Source organism: Puma concolor, chromosome C2 (genome assembly GCF_028749965.1).
Source record: "Puma concolor isolate L17-30 chromosome C2, mPumCon1.1.hap2, whole genome shotgun sequence".
NCBI classification, from domain to species: Eukaryota; Metazoa; Chordata; class Mammalia; order Carnivora; family Felidae; genus Puma; species Puma concolor.
The window spans coordinates 90,980,368-91,000,342 of record NC_141675.1 but is presented as its reverse complement, the minus strand read 5'-3'; the positions used below and the strand labels follow the sequence as shown (position 1 = coordinate 91,000,342).

The 19,975-nt window shown below is 54.3% G+C and overlaps 1 protein-coding gene and 1 long non-coding RNA gene across 2 annotated transcripts in view; one reads left to right on the top strand and one right to left on the bottom strand.

Moving 5' to 3' along the window:
- The first annotated feature begins 524 nt into the window (after window positions 1-524).
- Window positions 525-4,386, top strand: LOC147577414 (uncharacterized). Its single transcript, XR_015240251.1, has 2 exons — window positions 525-2,535; window positions 2,742-4,386. It is a non-coding gene; the product is annotated as an uncharacterized LOC147577414 (long non-coding RNA).
- Window positions 4,387-4,691: 305 nt separating this feature from the next.
- ADCY5 (adenylate cyclase 5) overlaps window positions 4,692-19,975 on the bottom strand; it is a 147,526-nt gene continuing 132,242 nt past the window's right edge. The window contains exons 13-21 of the mRNA XM_025913541.2: window positions 19,641-19,757; window positions 19,109-19,273; window positions 16,189-16,364; window positions 14,520-14,549; window positions 13,093-13,225; window positions 9,217-9,480; window positions 8,025-8,229; window positions 6,944-7,068; window positions 4,692-5,136 (exon numbers count right to left, since the gene is read on the bottom strand). Of these exons, the coding sequence (XP_025769326.2) occupies window positions 5,008-5,136; window positions 6,944-7,068; window positions 8,025-8,229; window positions 9,217-9,480; window positions 13,093-13,225; window positions 14,520-14,549; window positions 16,189-16,364; window positions 19,109-19,273; window positions 19,641-19,757 (1,344 nt within the window). The 3' untranslated portion in view covers window positions 4,692-5,007. The remainder of the gene's footprint in view (window positions 5,137-6,943; window positions 7,069-8,024; window positions 8,230-9,216; window positions 9,481-13,092; window positions 13,226-14,519; window positions 14,550-16,188; window positions 16,365-19,108; window positions 19,274-19,640; window positions 19,758-19,975) is intronic.

The following is a 19,975-nucleotide window of genomic DNA, read 5'->3' as shown; positions in this document are numbered from 1 at the left end:
AAAAAAAAAAAAAACAAAAAAACACTAAAGGGCTTTTGTGAAAATCTGAGTGGCCAAGAAAAGCTATAGTACTTATAGTAAGCGGACCTCATTTCACCTGCTGCCAACCTTGAGAAGTGGCAAGCCCTGTATCCCTGCAAGATCATCAGGACCCAGCCAGATCAGTGCACTGGACAGAAGTGCCTGTGGGCACAGAAGTGCCACAGCTTTTATCCTTGAGGATCAGAGCAGCCTCAGGACATGCACCAGGTCTTTCTCCCACTGCCTCCTGGGCCAGGGAGGAAGCACAAGTGAGAAAATGTATAGGAAAGCTCTTTATACACTTTGGATTAAGTTCATCCAAAGGCAGGGTGTGGAGGGCATGGTATTCTTTGGTCTGCCGTGCCCTCTCTGTACCTCCTCCATAGAAAACACAAGCCCTCCAGCTCTCCTCCTGACCCCTCTGCTAGGTGATACTTGCCATGGCCAGCATGGCCTAGACTTCCAGTCCCTTCCTTCTAGAGACAACCTGTACATCATTGATTTAGACAAATTCAAAAGTGGGGAGTTTTCATAGTGTGTGTCCCTGCCACTGCTGCTCTGTTGTTCAGTTGGTAGTGAGAATCTGCTCAGCGCTACTTCTGAGCATTGTGCATCCCAGCGCCCAAGAATGCTTTCCTGTCCTGAAATGATACGGATTCAGCATCTTTCCCAAGCTCTGGAGGCTCGCTTTCTGCTAATTAGCAACTCATGGCCAGCTTGCAACATTATGGAAAATAGGCACATTTTATCATGTAAAAACTATAGCTCTGGGCATCATTTAACTGTATGACACTCAGGTGATAATCTGCTTTTGGAAAAGTTCTGTAAATGTATTTGTGTTTTTGAAAGTCTTAAAGTAACAGGACTATCTGGTGAATATGTAGCTTCAGCTCCCTCAGTGCACCAAGCTTCACTGTGCCTTCCCATAAACATTGCTAATCTCCCTCCCCCACCCCCACCCCCAAATCAGATCATCAGCATGTTGGCTGAAGTCTGGTCTTGGTTTTAATGGTCTTTGCTGTCAGTGGATTTTTTTTTTTAAGGTTATTTATTTTCACAGAGAACAAGTTGGGGGGGGAGGGGGAAGGGGCAGAGAGAGAGAGGAGGACAGAGGATCTGAAGCGGACTCTGTTGAGTGCAGACAGCCTGATGCAGGGCTGGAATTCCGGAACTGTGAGATCATGACCTGGGCTGAAGTTGGATGTTTAACCGACTGAGCCTGCCAGGCCCCCATAATATACTGCCTTCTGCGGGCACACTGTCAACGGATGTTAAAGCGGTGTTCAAAACTCATCACACATGTGTCTTTACTAATAAGTTTTGCTAATTAACATTCTAGGTTTGGATATGCTTTTGCACAAAAGTATAAATCTATAAGGGAGAAGCAGATACGTTCTCTGGAATTAGTTCAATGGAGATGGGAATGGGAAGGGCTTATGAAGGTTATGAGTTGCATTCCTTTGCTGTCCTGTGTGTTGGGTGTGCATGCATGCGCATCCGGTGCCATGGACCTGCCTGAGGACTTGCCCTCACTTAGTCCAGTCAGCCTAAAGCTTGGCCTTTTCATTTGGTTTCCTTTTCTAATTGATGTACCCTAGCCTGAAAAGTTCTCAGAGTTAAACATGAGCTCTATACCATTGCATCCTTTACCATGGACAGTGGGATTGCTAATGCTATTCAATTCTTTGGAGCAGGGGACCTGCCTATGACCAGGACTGCCATGGCTATGTCTCCATGTGGCCATTGTTGAAATAAACCCAGTGAAGTCTTTTTCACTGGCTCCTTCATTTTCACTTGACCAGATCTCTCTGGTTTTATTTCCTGAGCCCAAATATAGCCCTGCATTTGATGGGTGCGGCCGACAGGAACTGCCTTTCTGCCACCTTTCCTTTCCTCTAGAGGTAAGAGGAGTCCTGGGGCATGCATGAAGCTACCTGTATGAGCTTAGCAGACAGGCCTGCTCTGAATCTCTTCTCTCTTAATTACCAGTTGTAGGAGTTTAGGCAAGTAACTCAACCTCTCTGTATCTCTTCATCAGTGAAATGTGGTGGCCAGGAGGATTAAATGAGATGAAGTTTGTGTGATGCTTATCCTTGTGTCTGGCACATAGTGTCCAGTAAATGGTAGCCACGGTTATTAGCTGCCCAAGTCCAATCAGTACACTTTCAGCCTGCATCTCCCTGTCCTCCCTGCTACTTGGGTCCTTTCAATGATCTGTGTTCTTGTATTTTCAACTTTCTTTCCCTTAGCATAGAAATGAGTTGGGCTCACTTGTTTTAAAACCTCTTCCCCTCAACCCTGCATCTTTTCTGGTCCCATCCTAAATCCCTTGTCCCTTCACTCCTGGTGTCTCTCACCTCCTCATTCCTCAGCCCGCTGCACTCTGGAACCTGCTCCTCAGCCCAGTGAACTAACTCTCGCCAAGGTCACCAATGCTGTCTCACCTGACTGCCACAATGACTGCAGGCCTTCGCCGACATTCTCCCCGTAGCAGCGTGCTGTTCCCCACTCAAGGTAGGTCTCTGCCCTCTGGGGCTCCCTGCCCAGTGCCCCAGCAAGAGCCGAGGGCACTGTTCTTCAGACTGGAACCAGGCCCTTGGCCCAAGCCACAAATCAGACCAGGACACATTACCAGTGAAAGTGTTTAATAGTTAAATTATTTAAATAGACTTTTCAATTTCCATGGGAAATCATAATCCTATCTGTTTTTGCAAGAGCAGGAATAAAAAGAGTGCACACCCTTGGAGGGAATGAAGAGCTAGCACTGCATGGTGTTGCCAGTCACTGCTGGGATAGGAGGGATGGGCCCCCGAGAGGCCAAGGAGACCGTAACCAATGGGGGGAACCACCGGAGGAACTCAGCACGCACACGTTACTCAGGTTGGAAGCAAAATTAAAACCTAGCACCACTGGTGGGTGCTATGGAGGGGCCGGGGACTTGAGAATGCCACCATGGAGAAAGCCAGTCCCCCCAACAGATGCAAGAGGGGCAATGCAGAACTCAAAGGACAGAGCAGCAGAAGCGTGGACAGACTTGAGCTGGCACTTTTAGGTCCGTAAACTTTGCTTCTCAGAGCTGTGTTCAAATTGGGGTGAGAGATGGTGTGTGGAAAGGGGAGCTCGCTTCGGCAGCACATATACTGAAGAAAAAAGGGGAGGCCGGTGCTAGTGTCCAGTGAGAGGTGGTGCAGATGGGGATCAAAATAACATTTTGCAGTTGGCATATAGCTGCCGCCCTACCTCCTTCAAGCTCGTGTTAGAGGTGAGAATAATTCTGCCCTGAGAAGCAACAAAAAGATGTGGGCACAGGACCCAAGGATTCTGTTTGAATATATCCCTATGATAATATATCATTTTTCAGTTTTAAGCCCGTTTCCATTTTATACCCTCAGAGGATATAACAAATATAATTTTTTCCAATATATTTCACTTCCACCTCCCAAAAAACCAAAAACCAGACAAAACAAAATTTCTGCTAGCTTTGCCCTTTGGACGCTGAAGGCTCTATCCTTTTCTCTGGTCTGCAGATGAAGAGCAAAGCCACCACCCTCCCTGAACCTGAGGGCTGCACATTACCCCCAAGTCTGAGGCACTATCTCTGGGCGAGCCACCTGCACGGTAGCCAACTGAGAAAGGTAGGCAGGTAAGGCTTCCCACCACCACTGCCCCCCCCCCCCACCCCACCAGCTGAGCACCTGCGGCCATCCCTGAGCACTCACAGCTGCCTCTCTGCAGGCAGCAAATGGTTGGCATCTCAGGGAGAAGAGGGGACAGGGGCCGTGCTGTCTGTTGCAGGCTGAGGCTGCTTCCCTTGGTTCCACCTGAGCCTGAGATGGGAAGGCAGTTTTTGTTTTATTATCCATTTGCATTTTACTTAGGGGAAGTGATGTGTTAGAGAGATGGGGTAATGTACACATGCACCTTCCCATTTAATCTGACTGTAGGGCACCCCAAAAGGACACGCTCACTGCTCTGGTTGGACCTGGGAAAACCCAAAACTGCCTAATCTGAAGTGAAGCGAGGGCAAGAGGCATCCTGCATGTGACCAGTTCCACGGCATAAACACACACACATCTACACCAGTACATACGCTGACACACGTACAGTACAAACGCTGTGCACAGCTGTTTTCTAATATAGTTTACAAAATATAGAATTTGGTATATTTGTTAGATCTCCAAGGTTTTCAATAATACAAAATAAAAAATACAAAAAAGACAAGTTGGGATCCTTGCCCTCCCCCCAACCACCAGTGGCATCTTTGTTTGCTTGTGGGTCTCTTATACGCATACAACTAGCATAGTCTAAAGAAGGGCACAGAAAGTTGTTTTATTTAATAAATATTTTCTTTTTCTCAGAACCACCCCTCCTTGCCTCGCGTCTTCTCGCCTCCCCCTCACAATTTGTTCTGTTCCCCTCCAAGAGGCGTTGTCCACCTATGTAGGTGAGGAGGAGGGCTGCGGAGAAGGCCGCAGTCCCTCCAGAGCCAGCACTCCTGCCAGCAAGCCCCTCCATGGGGCAGGGGCCGTGGCCTCTGTCAGGGGTTTAAAGGCTCACACAGGGAAGTGGACCCCTGGGGCCGCTGGGTTACCCTGGGCCAGAGTTGGGCCGCCGACCGACCCACCCACCCGAGGCTGAGGCCTCCCCCTCAGCTCTGTCGTTGCACACTCAGCAGCTCCTTTCCACCTGCGCAGCAGCATCCGTTAGAAAACTCGGGATTCGGATCGCGCCTAGCGGAGTCTTCTACGGAGGAAACATCTTTGGTCAGCTTGGTGCTCGCAGGACGCTGGCACCCTGGGGCCTGGGACGGAGGCTGCGGCCTGCCCACAAAGGCAGAAGCTGCTTCTGGAGTCAAAGTGGAGAATCTCACCGGCGCAGCCACGTGGGCTAGAGCGCAGGCTTCCACCTGCCCCCCCTCCGTCATACAAAGAAGCCATTTCCGTTTCTCTGGAGGCCAGGCTGCCTGGCATCACTGGCTGGCAGCTGCTAACTGAGCGGGGGCCCACCGTTGAGGAAGTAGGTCATCATCTCTCCTTTGCCCTTGACCTTGACCACGCCCCTGCACTCCAGCTGGTATGTGTTGGCAGCCAGCACCTGGTACATGTCTGTGGTGACCTGAGGAGGCAAAGAAGGGGAGTGGATAGGCCATTGTTGAGCCAAGCCGTGAGCCTGTTGTCAGGCAGCTCTGTCCGACTGTCCCCAACACACAAGGGTGGGTGGCACCCTGACAGCTGCTTGCCCCTAGACTTGCCTGTTTGAAACAAGAAGGATGACAGCACCTACTTTGTGCCAGGCAGGGTGGCCTGTGGTCCCTGAACTGCCTGTCATTGTCCACAATGAGAGAGGTGCAGAAGCTGAGCAGAACTGCTTAGGGCATCCACAGCATTCTGACGCTGCCCCACTGATACCAAGCATGGGCCCAGCGTGTCCACCCAAGTCTCGCTCCAGGACAGATCAGCGATGTTCCTGGAAATTGGTTTTTCACACCACAGATGGAGAGCCACTGTTTATCTCACTGAATCTATGAGGTAAATACTGTTATCTCAGCCTCAGGAAACCTAAATCACTTGTCTGAGGCTACATAGCTAACAAATGGCAGAGTGTGGATTCAGTTCTATATCCTAGTGCCCATCTCTGCTTTAGCTTTTGGAACAAAGAGGGGAACTCACCAGTGGCTTCAGTAATCACTGCACTATTGTAGGGCTGATGTGAGCAGCAATACAGATGAATGCTTCATGAAGTGACCCAAAAGCCGTCTGAGTACAGCCCACACGCCCCGCCAGCCACCCCACAAAACCTCTGCTGAGGATCCTGGCCCTGCCTGGCTGTCAGGCCAGGGAAGAAGGGGCCAGAAATCTCTAGATGGGCTGCTGGAAGGTGACCCTACTGGGTTATCACGTGTGTTCCACGAATGGGAAAGCCCTATGCAAAGGTGAGGTGCCGGGCCGCTGTGTGGCTGCTGACAGAGTCCCTCACACCTGTCTGTGGGTGGGGTCGGACACTCTGCAAACACACATTCCTTTCTCCCCAGCTGCCATCTTGTTGTCCCTTCTCCCTTTGGCACAGGGATAGAAGTGAGAGAAAGCCATTTGGCCAGGTTCCTCCAACAGCACCTATCAGGCCAGGGCCATGCTTGGGCTGACCCTTTGTTCAGAGGTCCCACAGAAGAGAGGATTTAAGGGACATTTAGGCAGTGTCAGTGTGAGCAAAGGGCCATGAAGAGAGCAGAGTTCAAGCTTGGGAAGACAGATCAGGGAGGCTAAGTGACCTGCCCACTTATGGCAGGACTTATGGGGGCCCTGGGGGTTGAGAGGTACAGGAAGGAATACAGCCCAATCCAGGACCTCACTGTTGTCAGACGGGAGCAGAAGGAATTAAGGGCAGTCTAAGAAAAACAAAAGCAGTTGAAGAGAGGTAGGCCTGGGAATTGCAAGAGCCAGCTTGCACAGGATGAAGAGAGGAGAAAAAGTCTCTGGGTCTCTGGCCAGGCCCCTTGGCAACTAGGGTGGTGGGAGCACCATCCCAGGGATCACTGGCCTTCCCTGGTTCTATTGCACCAGGCCCTGAGTGCTGTGGGCTCCAACTGGCAAGACCTTGCTCCCTGAAACCATCTTGGTGTCCCCTTGTATGCCTGGGTCGTGGCATTAACACTCCTGGTTTAGCATCAGCAGTGGCTCCTGCCTTTACTCCCCCAATTCCTTCTGTGGCCAGTAGAGGGCTTTGCACAGGAGTGAAGATCTGTCCAAGGTCCTGAGGGCCTGAAACACAATGATCTCCAAGCTCCCGAGACAGTGCCAGCTACCTTCAAAATTGGCTGCAGAAATTCTGACTGGGGACTGTGGGCAGCTTGCACTAGGAACCTGGAGTATCAGGCAGAGGCCCCCATGGGGGTGAGCCGGGTGGTGGATGCTCCGGCACTCACCTGGATGCGGTCAGGCACACCGGTGCTGTCCATGCGGCTGGCCACGTTCACCGTATTGCCCCAGATGTCGTACTGAGGCTTGCGAGCCCCGATCACCCCAGCCACCACGGGGCCAATATTGAGCCCTGCAGGGGACAGAAGTCAGCAATGTCATCAGGGCTCAGACCAGTGCTCACCACACTATCATTCCTCCCTTGACACTCAGCAAGTTCCTCTGGACTCAGTCTGAAGACCGCCAGTGTCCTCCAGGCCCGAGACCATGCTTTACCCTGCAGTTCCCACGAAATGCCTGCCAACCCAGACCATGGGGTCTGTTCACACAGCACTGTTCCTGTGTCCTCGCCCCCAATCAGGTCTCAGCTCCTGCAAGTCCATCACCAGGACCACCCTCTTCAAGGATCAAGTGACTCACTGCAGCATCCCACTGCCTGTCCTTAATCATCCCTGTTGGTGGCATTTCAGCTTTCAGTTCATTCTAACCACACGTACCAGAACTCATCCTTTTCTTCCTCATCACTCCTGTTTCTTTCAGGGGCACAACCATTTTCATTCTTAGTACCTTGCTCCTAACCCACAGTGTCTTCTCTGTCCAGGTGATCCTCCCCTGGGCGTCTGAGCTCAGGCAGGGAGGCCACCATGACCCAGCTCCAGGAAGCAAGGCTGCCATCTCCCTCCTGGCACTTCTGCTCTCATCTGTCCACCTTCCTGGTCCTAGGCACACCAACCCCGATCACCCTGCCCCTCAGCCTTTGCCATGCTGGCTCCCCACCTCAAATATCCTCCCTCCTCTTCAAGCAAGAACCTTACCCAACACACCTGGCTTAACTGACACTGTCTAGACATTTTCTGCCGTGTTTCCAAGCCCCTGGGCGCTCCCCCTCCTCTCTCACATGGGGCCACATTAAACCTCACTGTTGTGTGTGAAGTAGGACTGCAAACATAGCAGAAGCTCCCAAATAGAAACACCGTCAGTCCTTAAGACCCTTCCCTCCACGACCCTCCTCTCCAGTCCTGTCAAGGCCCTGCAGCTTTTTACCCGACCTGCTCTTCCCAGGCTGGACTGGCCAGAAGGCAAGCTCACCGATCTTCATCTGGAAGTTGTTGAAGGAGTGCTCATTGATGTACTTCATTTGGTCCATGAGCTTCATGGCAAAGTCAGCCAGGGCTTTGATGTGGGTCTTGCCCACCTTGTCATATGTAGAGTCATTGAGGCCTGAGGCAGCCATGTAGGTGCTGCCAATGGTCTTGATCTTTTCCAGCTGCCTGAACCGATCCTCGCTGATGATCTAGATGGAAGGAGGCCAAACCTGGGTTACCACCAAGGCTGGGGCACTGAAGTCTATGGGGGAAGGGCAACAGCATGGCCCCTCATGTCCTCCCAGTTCACACAGGAGGCCCAACTCCACACCAGCTCAGTGTGAGGCCAACAGAGCAGGCCTCCTCCCATACTTACCCGTGTGTGGTCACCGTGAGTCACTGTCTGCCCTGCACCAAGAGCCCCAGGCCAGCCCACTAGTCACCTCAGCGTCTCTTGCCCCCAACAGGGGCTGGTGGCCATCTCCTCCCTTCCCTGGCTCATATCCCCATCCCTCCCAGGGACACCACCTCATCTTTGTCCAACGAGACACCCACCTTCTATCTCCATTGTCTGTCAAAAGCCTGCCCAGACCCAACTTCAGTCAATTCCAGCTACGCTCTGCCCCAGGAGCCTCATGGGCTGTTTCCAGCACAGCCTGTTCCCAGTTCCATCCTCCTCTTCCTCCTCCCAAGGCTCTGTATTCCAGCTGGGGTTGACCTTCTCACCCTCACCACTCAGGGGGCTCCCAGGGTCGAAATGCCCTATTGGGCACAGAACCCCCAGCACCTGGCACACACTAGGTGCTTGGCGAGGGTGTAGTAAATAAGACACGTTTGTGTTTCCACCTCTGCTATTCCGGGCTTTGTGTCTTTGTCCTGCCTTCTCCCTTAGCCTAGGAGTCCCTCCTTCCTTGGACTCCCTCAAAGGCTGGGCCCCAGCCTGGTGGGAAAGGAATGGTGGCTGATGGAGAGTGGCTGGCAAGGTAGCTGGGCAGGGCCTCAGTGGGACAACAGACCCGCAGAGACTTCAAATTCCAAACGCCTGGGCTGGGACCCCCATTCTTCCACCTACTAGCACTGACCTTAGGCAAGCAGTGTCTCTAGGCCTGTTTTCTCCTTTGTAACACAATAGAGGAAGAAATGTAGGCAAGGTGCCTGTCTCCCCCGCCCCTCTCCTGTTTGCCCACCCGTCGCACCTCGTCAAAGTCGGCGATGATCTCATTGAGTAGTCGCAGGCACTCAACACCCTCATTGTTGGCCTCCAGCTCAACGTAGAACTCAGAGAAGTTGGCGATGGAGGCGAACATGACGGCCACGCACTCACACGACTGGTAGTAGAGCTCATCATTGCGTCGCTCGCGGGCCAGGAAGTGGGCGGCCACATCCTTGGGCAGGATGTTGTGCAGCAGCCGCCGGTTGTAGGCCTGCAGCTCCTCCATCTCCTCCTTTTCCTCCGTGGCCTAGGACACGGCACCCGGTCAGGAGAGGCATGCGGCCTGCCCGCATGCACCCGAGACCTCCACTGTGCCCAGCCTCTGTCCCCCTGCTGTCCCCACCTCTGGCTTTCCATGAGGAAGCACCAGAAAAGTGAGACACTTGTACACATCCAACTGGGCTCTGCCTGCCTGCCCCTCGGAATGTGTTGGCCCCGAAGGAGGGAACCCCGGGCTGGAAACGGGTCCTGGAAGACAGGTTGAGAGCATCCTGTCCAACCAAAGCTAGACCAAGGCAGGGGGTTACAGGGATGGCCAAAACTACAGCCCCAGTGGCCCTCCAGCTACCAAGTGCTCCACAATTGTCCACTTTCTTCTTCATATCAGGAAGTACAATCAGAAAAGCAGTTTGATAAGGATCACTTAATAGACCAACCCCACTGGGACGATGGCTTAAAGCCCCACCAATCTCCCTGGTTCCCACCAGAGCAGACTCACCCCAGGGCCAGGAGGTACAGATACCCCAAAGTGCCACCAGGGGTGGGATGGGCACATCACCATTGACTTTGGTTCCCCTGGGTCTGGGAAATAGGGGTTTGTGGTCACTCACCCTCTAGCTTAAGAGCCCTCAAATCAAGAGGCCAACAGTGACCCACAGCCTGAAGAGCAGAGACAGTTATGCACCAAGGTGTGCAAGGAGCCATCTGACCAGAGTTCATGTGACACAGGAGGTACACAGTGCAGTCTGCTAGCTTCCTCCCCCTTGATGGCAAACAAAATGGCCCCCTTAACTGGGAGTGATCATGTTGGTAAAACAGGCAGGTAAAGGGTCATTAGCAGGGCCATTGAAAAGATCTAGCCAGCCTGCTGGGGGCTTTCCTAACTAAACGTGGAGGCCTTTCTATTTGGCTGCAGCTACAACCTCCAAAAGCACCAGGACCACTTCCCTGGCTCTCCCTGTGGATGGTGGCTGCTCATGGGGAAACTGCTGGCACACCCACCCAAAGCCACAGGACCTGGGTCCAGCAGTTAGGGTAGAAAGCTCAGGGACCCCAGGGCTCAGAGGCCTAGCCTTGCACCTGAGGTGAGAGGACCCACAGCCCATCAGTCCTAGAGCCACTGGAAACACAGCCTTGACAATAGGGGTTATGCCTAAGGAAGTTCCTGGATCCTGAGATGCCAGGTGGGTGCAGTGAGACCTTTGCTTCTGAGATGCCTTGATCAGGCCCCTCCTCCCAAGCCACCCTCTGCCTAGCTCTGGTACAGGTGTGCCAGCGGGAGTAGGCCAGAGTGGGAATCTCTGTGCTTCTCGAAGGTTACTCCCTGGAAGAGCCCCAGCCGGGCCATCTGCCTCGGAAAATGCACAGGCTGCCCACAGTGCTACTACTGCTGAGACCACATGCCTGGGGGCCCAGGAGCACTCTAGCTCCTTTGATCAGCCCAGCAGTGGCAGAAACATAACACATGCCCTTCCCAGAGTGCATCTGCCCAGTGCCAGGCAGCTGGTGGTGGAGGCTGGGGTTGAGATAGTCGGAGACTGGTTACTGCAGGGAGCACAGGCCAAGGCCCCAGGGTTCTGACCAGGAACTCCCGCCACATCTGGACAACTCTGCCCTGAGACGTGATGTTGGGCAGCTCCCAACACAGCCAACTGCTTCTAGGATTGGGCTCTGGCCAGGTGGGAGGGCTCAGGGGTCCACAGCCCCCTTGCTGATCCTAATAAGGTCAATGCTATGGGAGAGGGATAAGACCTGAGACCCAGTGGTCTGGCCAGGGGCAGGCTTGCGGGTAAGGGTGTGTTCCTGGTACAGACACTTCAGGGAAGCGAAGGACCTCGGGCTTCCCCAGCTCACTGCCAGCACCACACCTACCCACCATGACCTTAGATCCAACAGCAAAATTAGCTGCTGAGTTAGACTGGAGGGGTGGGGAGCACCCGACTATCACTCACCCAACCCAAGGATGTGTGTTCAGGTTTTTGCTTGTTGGTATGTATTTGATGTTGTTCCACCTCCCAAAAGTCCTGGAGGAGGACGGGTGATGAAGGGACGTGTAAGCATCATGAGCCTGTTGCAGGGGTTCAGTGGAGAGAGGCTGACACGCCTGCCAGGTAGAGACATGCTCACCCCCAACCCACACACCTGTGTACAGGCCTTAATTGTTTTCAAAATGGGAGGGGAGCTGCGGTTGCCTGAACACTGGGGTGGGGTTGTGAGGGAAGCTCAGGCTGCTCTGTTCAGCCCTGGCAGGCAGCCTCACTTCAACCCTGCGTACTCAGGAGCTAGACAAAGAAGCGGGGTGGGGTGACAGGGCAGCAGGTCACAAAGGCAGGCTAAGTGGCAGGCTCACCTGTCCCTTGCTTCCAGCCCTTTCTCGAGATCTTTGCCACACAAATGAGTGGCAGGACAACCACTGTCTTGGGGGTGGGGGACTTCCTCGGGGCTCACATGGGAGGTGGGGTGCTAGTGAGCAGAGAAGTGGAGGGAAATCAGCCCAGGTCCCACAGAGCCTGGTCAGCCCCTAGGAGAGAGCTGGGGCCTCTGGGGAAGCTCCCCAGAGGCATGAGGGGCATGAGAGCTGGGAGGAGGCAGGGAGGCAGCAATCTGAGCCAGGAAGGTATGGCCTCACACTGGATATCCTCCGGGTCCCTCCCAACCCAGGGAGGATAAGGGGGCATTCCACATGCAAAAGTTTTCCCCCAACCTCAGGACATCCGTTCAGTGGGGAATCTCAGCCAACCTCCTGCAAAACACAGCAGGGGCCACTGGATGCTCCCATCTTTAAGAATGAAGTAACTGGAATAACAGGTCTGAGGCTGCCCACAGGGAAGACTTTCTCACCGTGGGCGCCCTCTCCTGGACCTTCTGAGTCGGTCCAGCAGGTAACAAGCAGCGGCTGGGTCCATCACTAGCACCTGGAGCATCACCCTGTGTGTGGCCCAGTGGCATCCCCTCCTCCGGGTTTTGACACCATCAGGGCACAGGGCACAAAGCCTGGAGGCTGGAGCACTTCCCTGGGCACTAGCACCCTACTGCCTCTGCCCCTACCTGGACCACCTCTCCCCAGGGCCAGGGCACAGCCACCTGTCCAGGCTTCCGGTTGATGGTCTTTGATGCCCCCTCCATCCCTTCTCCCCTGGAAGAGTCTTCAAGCCAGTTCTGGTCACATCAGGCCCTGCTCAGGAGCCTGCGGGACCAGCTCCTGCACTGCAGCCTCTGTGACATGGGGACTGCGCGTCCCACAGTCCTCACCTCCTGCCCGCTCCCCTCTCTCCTGACTCCTCGCTGCCCACACTACAGACTAGAGGCCATGCCTCCCCTCTGTCCCTGCCTCTGGATGCACACAGCAATGGCTGGCCAATATTTGTGACTTAAGACCATATGTCTTGGGCCTGTCAAAGTCCCAGTGCTGTCAAGGGTGGGATGGTTTGGAATAAGCTCCAGGGTTTTGTCTCTTGGCTCCAGAAAGCAGGGAGCAGACCTGCTGGGACATGGGGCACAGATTAGTGGGACTGAGCAGGACACCTTTTCAGTGCAGGACGAAGGCTCAGCTAGCCCAGGTGATGAACTCGTTCACTCACAAAGTGCGGCGAGGACTGGGTGTGTCCCCCATCCCAGTTCCAGTCCCGGGGCCACCCACCTGCAGTTTCCAGAGGAAGTCCAGGCGGGCGGTGGACTCTACTTGCTGGGCGTGCAGGTACAGGGCCAGCACGAAGACTGAGATGATGATGGGCGTCACCACTTTCAGCGCCACCTTGGTCGCATGCTCAGGGCTGCAGGCAGGAGGCAGATGCCTGGCACCTCATGGCAGGCTCAGAGGCCCCCTCAGGCCTTTGTCTTCCTTCTACTACTCCCCCTTCTCCTTAACCTCCCGCTCAAATTTTGCCTGAGGTAATGCCTCCTCCAGGAAGCCGCCTCAGCTGGCAGCCCTGTCTCAGCCCCTGCTCACACCAGCAGCTCAGCAGCCATTACTCCTCTCCTGATGCCCGCCTCTCCCCCATCACTGGGGAGCTTCCCTCTGGTCACATCAGGGGATAAATGAGGCCCTTGTAAAAGGCAGCATGTACATCCCAGGCATCTCCCAGTAGACAATAGCGGCCGTGGGCATAGTAACAAGGGAGCCAGGCAGGCCATACTGGCCATCTCTGGGCTTTGGGCAAGTCTCTCTTAACCTCTCTGAACCTTAGTTTCCTAATCTGTAAAATGGGATAACAATACCCACATTTTAAGAATTAAAGATACCAGGGGCACCTGGGTGGCTCAGCGAATTAAGTGTTCAACTCCTGATTTCAACTCAGGTCATGATCTCACGGTTGTGGGATCGAGCCCCTGCATCGTGCTCCAGGCTGAGCATGGAGCCTGCCTGGGATTTTCCCTCTGTCCCTCCCCTGCTTGCGCTCTCTCTCCAAAATAAATAAATAAACATTAAAAAAGAAAAATACACAAAATTCCTTGTATAGCACCTGACAAACAGTAGGAACTCCACACCTGGTAGCTAATAATGACTAACTGCATTCCTGTTAACATTAATACACACTCTTCATAAAAGCTGCTCTCCCAAACCCTGCTTGCTCCCTGTCCCAGCAGAGAGCCTGAGCCTTGAGCACTGCACAGACTCCCTGACCAGCAGTAGCCCTAGTGCAGGGCCTACCCTACAAAGCCCACAGGCCTTGCTGGCCCCTCTCTTCTGGCAGGGAGCCAGGGGGCACCAGCTCCTATTCTCCTGGGCCTGGGGTCTGACACATGCTCCTGGGGAAGAGTGGGAAGCCAGATGCTTTAAGGTGAGGTCTCTGGAAATGACCTGTGCGTCCTAGGTCATCTTGGGCTGGTGGGAATCACACAAGAAAAGAAGGGCATCTACCTGATGAGGCATCCTTGGTCCCTGGGGAGTAAAGGGCTTCCCTGCCCCCTCCAGCCTTCTCCTTCACTGCCCACCTTGCCTCACAGGCCCCCTCCCCAATGGGCACCACCACCTTCTCTGCTGGGCCCTGGGCTGCTGGCCTCTGGCAGCTCTAGGCCAAGGGCAGGGAGAGGCTGTGTCAGAGGACTTGGAGAGTATCCACTCACCACTGGGAGGTCCCGTTGTTGCTGAAGTCTCTGTGAACAGGAAGCGGGGAGGGCTGTTCGGGGCTGCTCTTCGACTCGGCAGTCTCCACTCCCGCTCTGCCCGCCTCCCCCGTTCTGTCTCCCACCTTGCTCTGCCCCTCCCACCGCCTTGCTCCCCCACCACTCCCAGCCCTGCTGCCCCCACTACGGTTGCTCCCTCATCCCCCGCCCCCAACACCCCTCTGGATCCAAGGAGACTTTCAGGATGGGAGGCTTACAGATAAGCCCAGCCCCAACTAGCATCTGGTCTCCATGACCACAAATCACCCAGCCCATACCTGGGACCCTGGGGCCCCCAGCACCTCCGCCTGGACAGAAGCCAGCCCAGCCACCACCCCAGCCCTTTGCTGCATCCAGAGAAGAAACACTACACCTATGCTGTGTCCAGTGTAGTTACCACAGACACGTGTGGCTAGAGCCTTCAAGTGTGGCCAGTACAAGCTAAAATGTCCTGCAAATGTAACATAGATACTAGGTTTTGAAGAATTAGTGTGGGAAAAAATGTAATAGGTTTCGTGAATCATTTTATATTGACTACATATTAAAATAATATCTTGAATATATTGGTTAAATAAAAATATGAAATTTGTATGCTTTGCCTTTTTAACATAGCTACTAGGAAAATTTTAAATTACATTGCATTATTTATCTATTGGACAGTGTTGCCCTGGAGCCAAGCCAGGGACTCCCAAACCAGAAATGTCCTCTGTTCTCTGCTGCTGCTTCAGCAAAGGAGACGGGGGGGGGGGGGGGGGGGGGGGGGGAGGGGATGGGGGAAGGAACATGGTAAACCCTCAAGAAATATTTTTGGATGAATGGCTAGATGGATGAATGGATCCCATCCTATAACTTGCAGAAAACACAGTTTGCTGCATTTTCTCAGGGGACACAGACCTGTCACATTTTTTGCACTTCCCAATGTATATGTGTGTGTGGGGGGGGTGGGGATAGAGTGATGGGAAGAAAAGAGCATTGATATCAGGCATTTTACCTACATTTTACTACTATAGGTATGATTCCCAATTTACTGGGAGCTAGGTAGCCTGAGGCACAACTCCCATGCCTGCTACCTAGATGTGGGACCTAACGACTCACCATCATAACTAGGAGCCTTTGAGCAGTGCACAGACTACCCAACCATCCTGGCAGCCCTGCTGACCTTGCTAAGTTGCTCTGAGGCTGAAAAGGGATAATGTATGTCCCAGTGTCTAGCTCGAGGCAGGACATAGAGCCCATGAACAACAAAGGCTGTTCTTTTGCTCTCACAGACCTTGCCGTCCAGCTCTGTTGAATCTTTACCCCTCTGGGCCTGAGGTGCCACAGGCAGATGGAGTTAAGTGAAAATAGCTCATCAGAGACTGTCCTGAACAAATGAGGAACAATTCACTGAGGCCTGAGGGCAGGACTGAATAACAAACTGGAGGGGACAGCAGGACCTACTCACCCTGAGGCCACTCCCCCACCCACTGGGAAAGAGAGGAGGAAGACTAGACACTGGTGCTTTGCCCAGGTGGTAGGCTGGGGGGCAACACAACACTCCCCTCGCAAGCCCCCTGCAGCCCAGGTTCCCAGCCGCCTGCTCTTCCAACCTCCCTGCACTGTCCCAGACCCAGTGTGGGGAGCCACCTACATGGCGTTGGCGGTGACCAGCAGGTCGGCGTTGTCAAAGAGGGTGACGCGGGGCACCTCAACAATGAGCACGTATGTGAGCTCAATGGCCAGCATGAGCACCAGCTTCCCAATGCAGCTGATCTGCAGGAACACGGAGCAGGCCAGCAGGCTGAGCAGCACGCTGTAGGTGAAGTACTGCGGAGAGAGGGCAGCGGGCTTCAGCGCCCTGGCCCCACCCTTCCCGGCCCCACGCCCCGCCCCCCTGAGCCAGCCACGTTTTGGCCAATGGGAACCTGTGACGAAACCAGAAGGGCCCTGGTTAGGAACCAGAAGATGGGGCTCTAGGCTGAGTCTGGCCAATGCTGGCAGCAGCGCCCAGTGGTTAGAGCAGAGCTCCAGGCTCAGGCAGTCTTGAGTTGTAACTCTGATTCATTGTGGACTGTTGGTGTGACTTGCGCCATTTATTCAACTTTTCTAAGCCTCATTTTCCCCATCTGCAAAAGCTCCAATGTCACGGGCTCACCGCTGCCATTCCATGAGAGGAAGCGCCTGGTGCCCTCAGTAACTGCAGAGAGCACAGGCCCCAGCCCCTGACCTGCAACGTGAAATCCCACGGTTTGCAAACCGAAACTATTTTCATGACTAATGTGGTGGCAACATCTGAACTGGCCTTATTTAGTGACAAAGACTGTCCCACGTGATGTGATGCTAATTATCATCTTTAGCCTGCTTCTGGGGACGATTCATACATTTTGCTGCAGAAATATTACTGTATTTCATTATCAGGTGCTGCCCAGGCTACACTGGGGGTGTGAGATACTCTTTCAAACTCTGAAAAATTCCAAAGTTCTGAATCTGTCTGGCCCAGAAGGCTGCAGACCAAGGATTGTGTCCCTACACGATTTACCCTGGGGAAGTCCCTTCTGGTCTTGGAGCCTCGGTTTCTTTCTCAGACAATAAGGAGCTGAACCAGAGACCTCGGAGGTTCCTTTCTGTTCTGTCGTCCCCTGATGCTAATCCTAGACATGCCACCGTCGTTATTTTGTTCTTTCTTTTAAACTTAGCATCGTGACTTCTGAGTCAGGCACTCAGACTCACTATGCACTTCCTCTGCTTTGGGCTGGAGGCCAAATGGCAGTGGGGGACGCTCCCAGGTTGGACCTTGAGCCTCTTCAGGCCTTCAGGAACCCAGAGAGGGGATACAGAGGGCCCCCTGGGAGGGGCCAGCCTCAAGCCACTACCTGGAACAGGGGCAGAGGAAGGAGTGGGGGGGGCTCCACCCAGATAAAAACAGCCCCAAGGATAATAATCCTGTCCTTGGGGGCGGCGGGGGAGGTGCGGGGAGGGAGCCCCCAGGGCCAGCCTGGATGCCCATTCAGACCCTGAGCCAGACAGCCAGGAGGCCAAGGCTTACAGGTGGTGTCCCCAAGGGCCTTGGGATCTGTGAGGAGTTGCTGAATCAGAAGACATGTGAGCCTGAGAGCTCTGTAGTCATCAAGGCCTGGGGTCAGTGGGACTGGAACTGGTCAGACTGGTGAGGGCTGAAGGCTGGGACCAACCATCTCCCTCAAGTGAGGAGCTGGAATAAGCCCTGCAGCCACCATCCCCACTCTCTTCGCCCACTCCTCAGCATCTGCCATGAAGCAGCAGCCACCAAGGGGCAACTGTAAGATCAAACAAGCCCCTGCTTCTCAGCAAACAGCCCTCAAGCAGCAGCTCCTGTGAGCTCCGCCAGTTGCACGAGGGAGCAGAGGCAGAAGGGAGACTCGGCTGCTCCTCCCTCCACCGCCCCGGCAGGTTGGGAGGGCTCAGCCGGACCCAGCGGCAGGTGGAAGACAGGCGCTTGTCTAGGTGAATGCTGGCGGGAGTCCTGCCCTTCATGGAGGTTCCCTTGTCCCATCTGTACAGGGGAGATGGATCGGGCTCCTTCCCAGGGCTGGGGGAGGGAGGCCAGCTCTGTGACTGCCCCGGCGGCCCTCATTGCAGTTCTGGACCTTTGTGTGAGTCACGGGGCCCTTTTGGAACTGGATGAAAGCTTGGACTTTCCCCAGAAAAGGGTAACAACAACTATCACCTCACAGGTTCCGTGAGAGCCCCGAAGGCAGCTGGGGTATGGGAACTACCCAGTGCATGCAGTAGACGCCCTGGGTTGGAAGCCTGGCCTCAGGCTCGGAGAGCTTCCTGAGGAAAAGGTGAATGACGCACCGCACATACCATCGGCACTTAATGCATGCCGCTCTCTAAGGGTTCTCGGTGTTTAAACCCAATCACCTATGGGTATGATTTCTTTGGGGGTGATGAAAATGTTCTACCTAGATTACGATGATGGCTGCACACATCTGTGAATATCCTAAAAGCCACTGAATTGTATGTACACTTTGAATGGATGACCTTGATGGCAGTACCGGGTTGGGACTGGGTTCCTTTGCTTCCCTCCCTGCTCTCTGGCCCATAGCAGAGAAGCTCAGGCAGGTTCTCCTGAGGCAGGCCTGCTCCAAAGTGAAGGGTCCACAAACAGGTCTGCCCTCAGGTTAAGGCTAAGAATTCTGGAGCCAGAGGACCTGGGTGAAAGCTCTGGCTTTACCACTTCCTAGCTGTGTGACCTTGGGCAAGCGACTTACCCTCTCTGTGCCTCACTTTCATCTGTGTAAAAAAGACGTTAACAGTGTCTATGTCAAAGGGCTGCTGTGAGGACGAAATAAGTAAATCTATGTCAAATACTCAGCACAGTGCCTGGCCCATGGCAAGCATGCTGTTTTACTGTTGCATGGAGAAGGCTGGCCTCATTCACTGATGTACGGCACACGGACTGAGAGACTGGGACAAGGTCTCTGGGATGGCTGTGAGCTTGAGAGCCCTTGACTCCCCCAGAGCAGCCAAAAGCAGAGAGGGAGCGGGGCAGAGGGGTCTGTCTGCACCCAGAGCCCCCTGCCCATTACCTCGGGGAAGTTGCAGTTGGGCCGGGGGCTGCTGCAGAAGCCCTGCTCGTCACCCAGGCTGTAGTTGACTGCCGACTCCACCACATGGCACGCGTTGACCTGGCTGGTGCTGATGTTGTGCTCGTCCGCCAGGCAGCCAAACAGGTCCTTGGAGTTACACATGAACTAGGGGCAGCAGGGGAGAGGGTCAGCTGTGGGGGCCAGGCGAGGGCAGCCCATCTCCACAGGGCAGCGGGTGTCTGTCCACCCTGGTCTCAGGTGCAGCCTGACACTGACAGGGGGGACAGGAGAGGAGCCTGGAAGAAGTCAAGGAGCCGGCAAGGTTGGCCCGGCTGCCCAGGCTAGGGCTCGTAAACGTCCCCTGGGGACTTCCTGAGTCTTTCTCGTCCCTCCAGCCTTGAGAGCAAGGAACTAAAAGCCTGTGTGAGAGGCTTTAGGAGTCAAATCTGAATCCAGACCTGAGGGGAAGACCGAATAAGAAATTCTGGGGGAGAGGGAGCTCCAGGGAGGCGTGGGGGGTAGAGCCACCTACCATGTTGACAAAAGCCGACAGGAACACCAGGGTGATGGTGAACACTCCGACCAGGGTGCTGTTCGTCTTGGACCGCACGATCTTCCTGGAAAGGGTCTGCAGCGGGGCCGGGAAGAGCTGAACCAAGGGAAGAGGAGGGAGAGAGAGACAGAACAGAGTTCAGTGAGGACTCTCCAGACCGCCATAGAGGAGCTGGGGGAGCCCTCCCTCCCCTCCACCTTTGTCTCGTGCCAGCATAACCCCAGGTCCTTTCTGAATGCCCTCCTAGTGTGCAAGTGTGCGATGGCTCACACCACTGACCCACTGCTCCCGGCCGACGACAGCACAGAATCTGT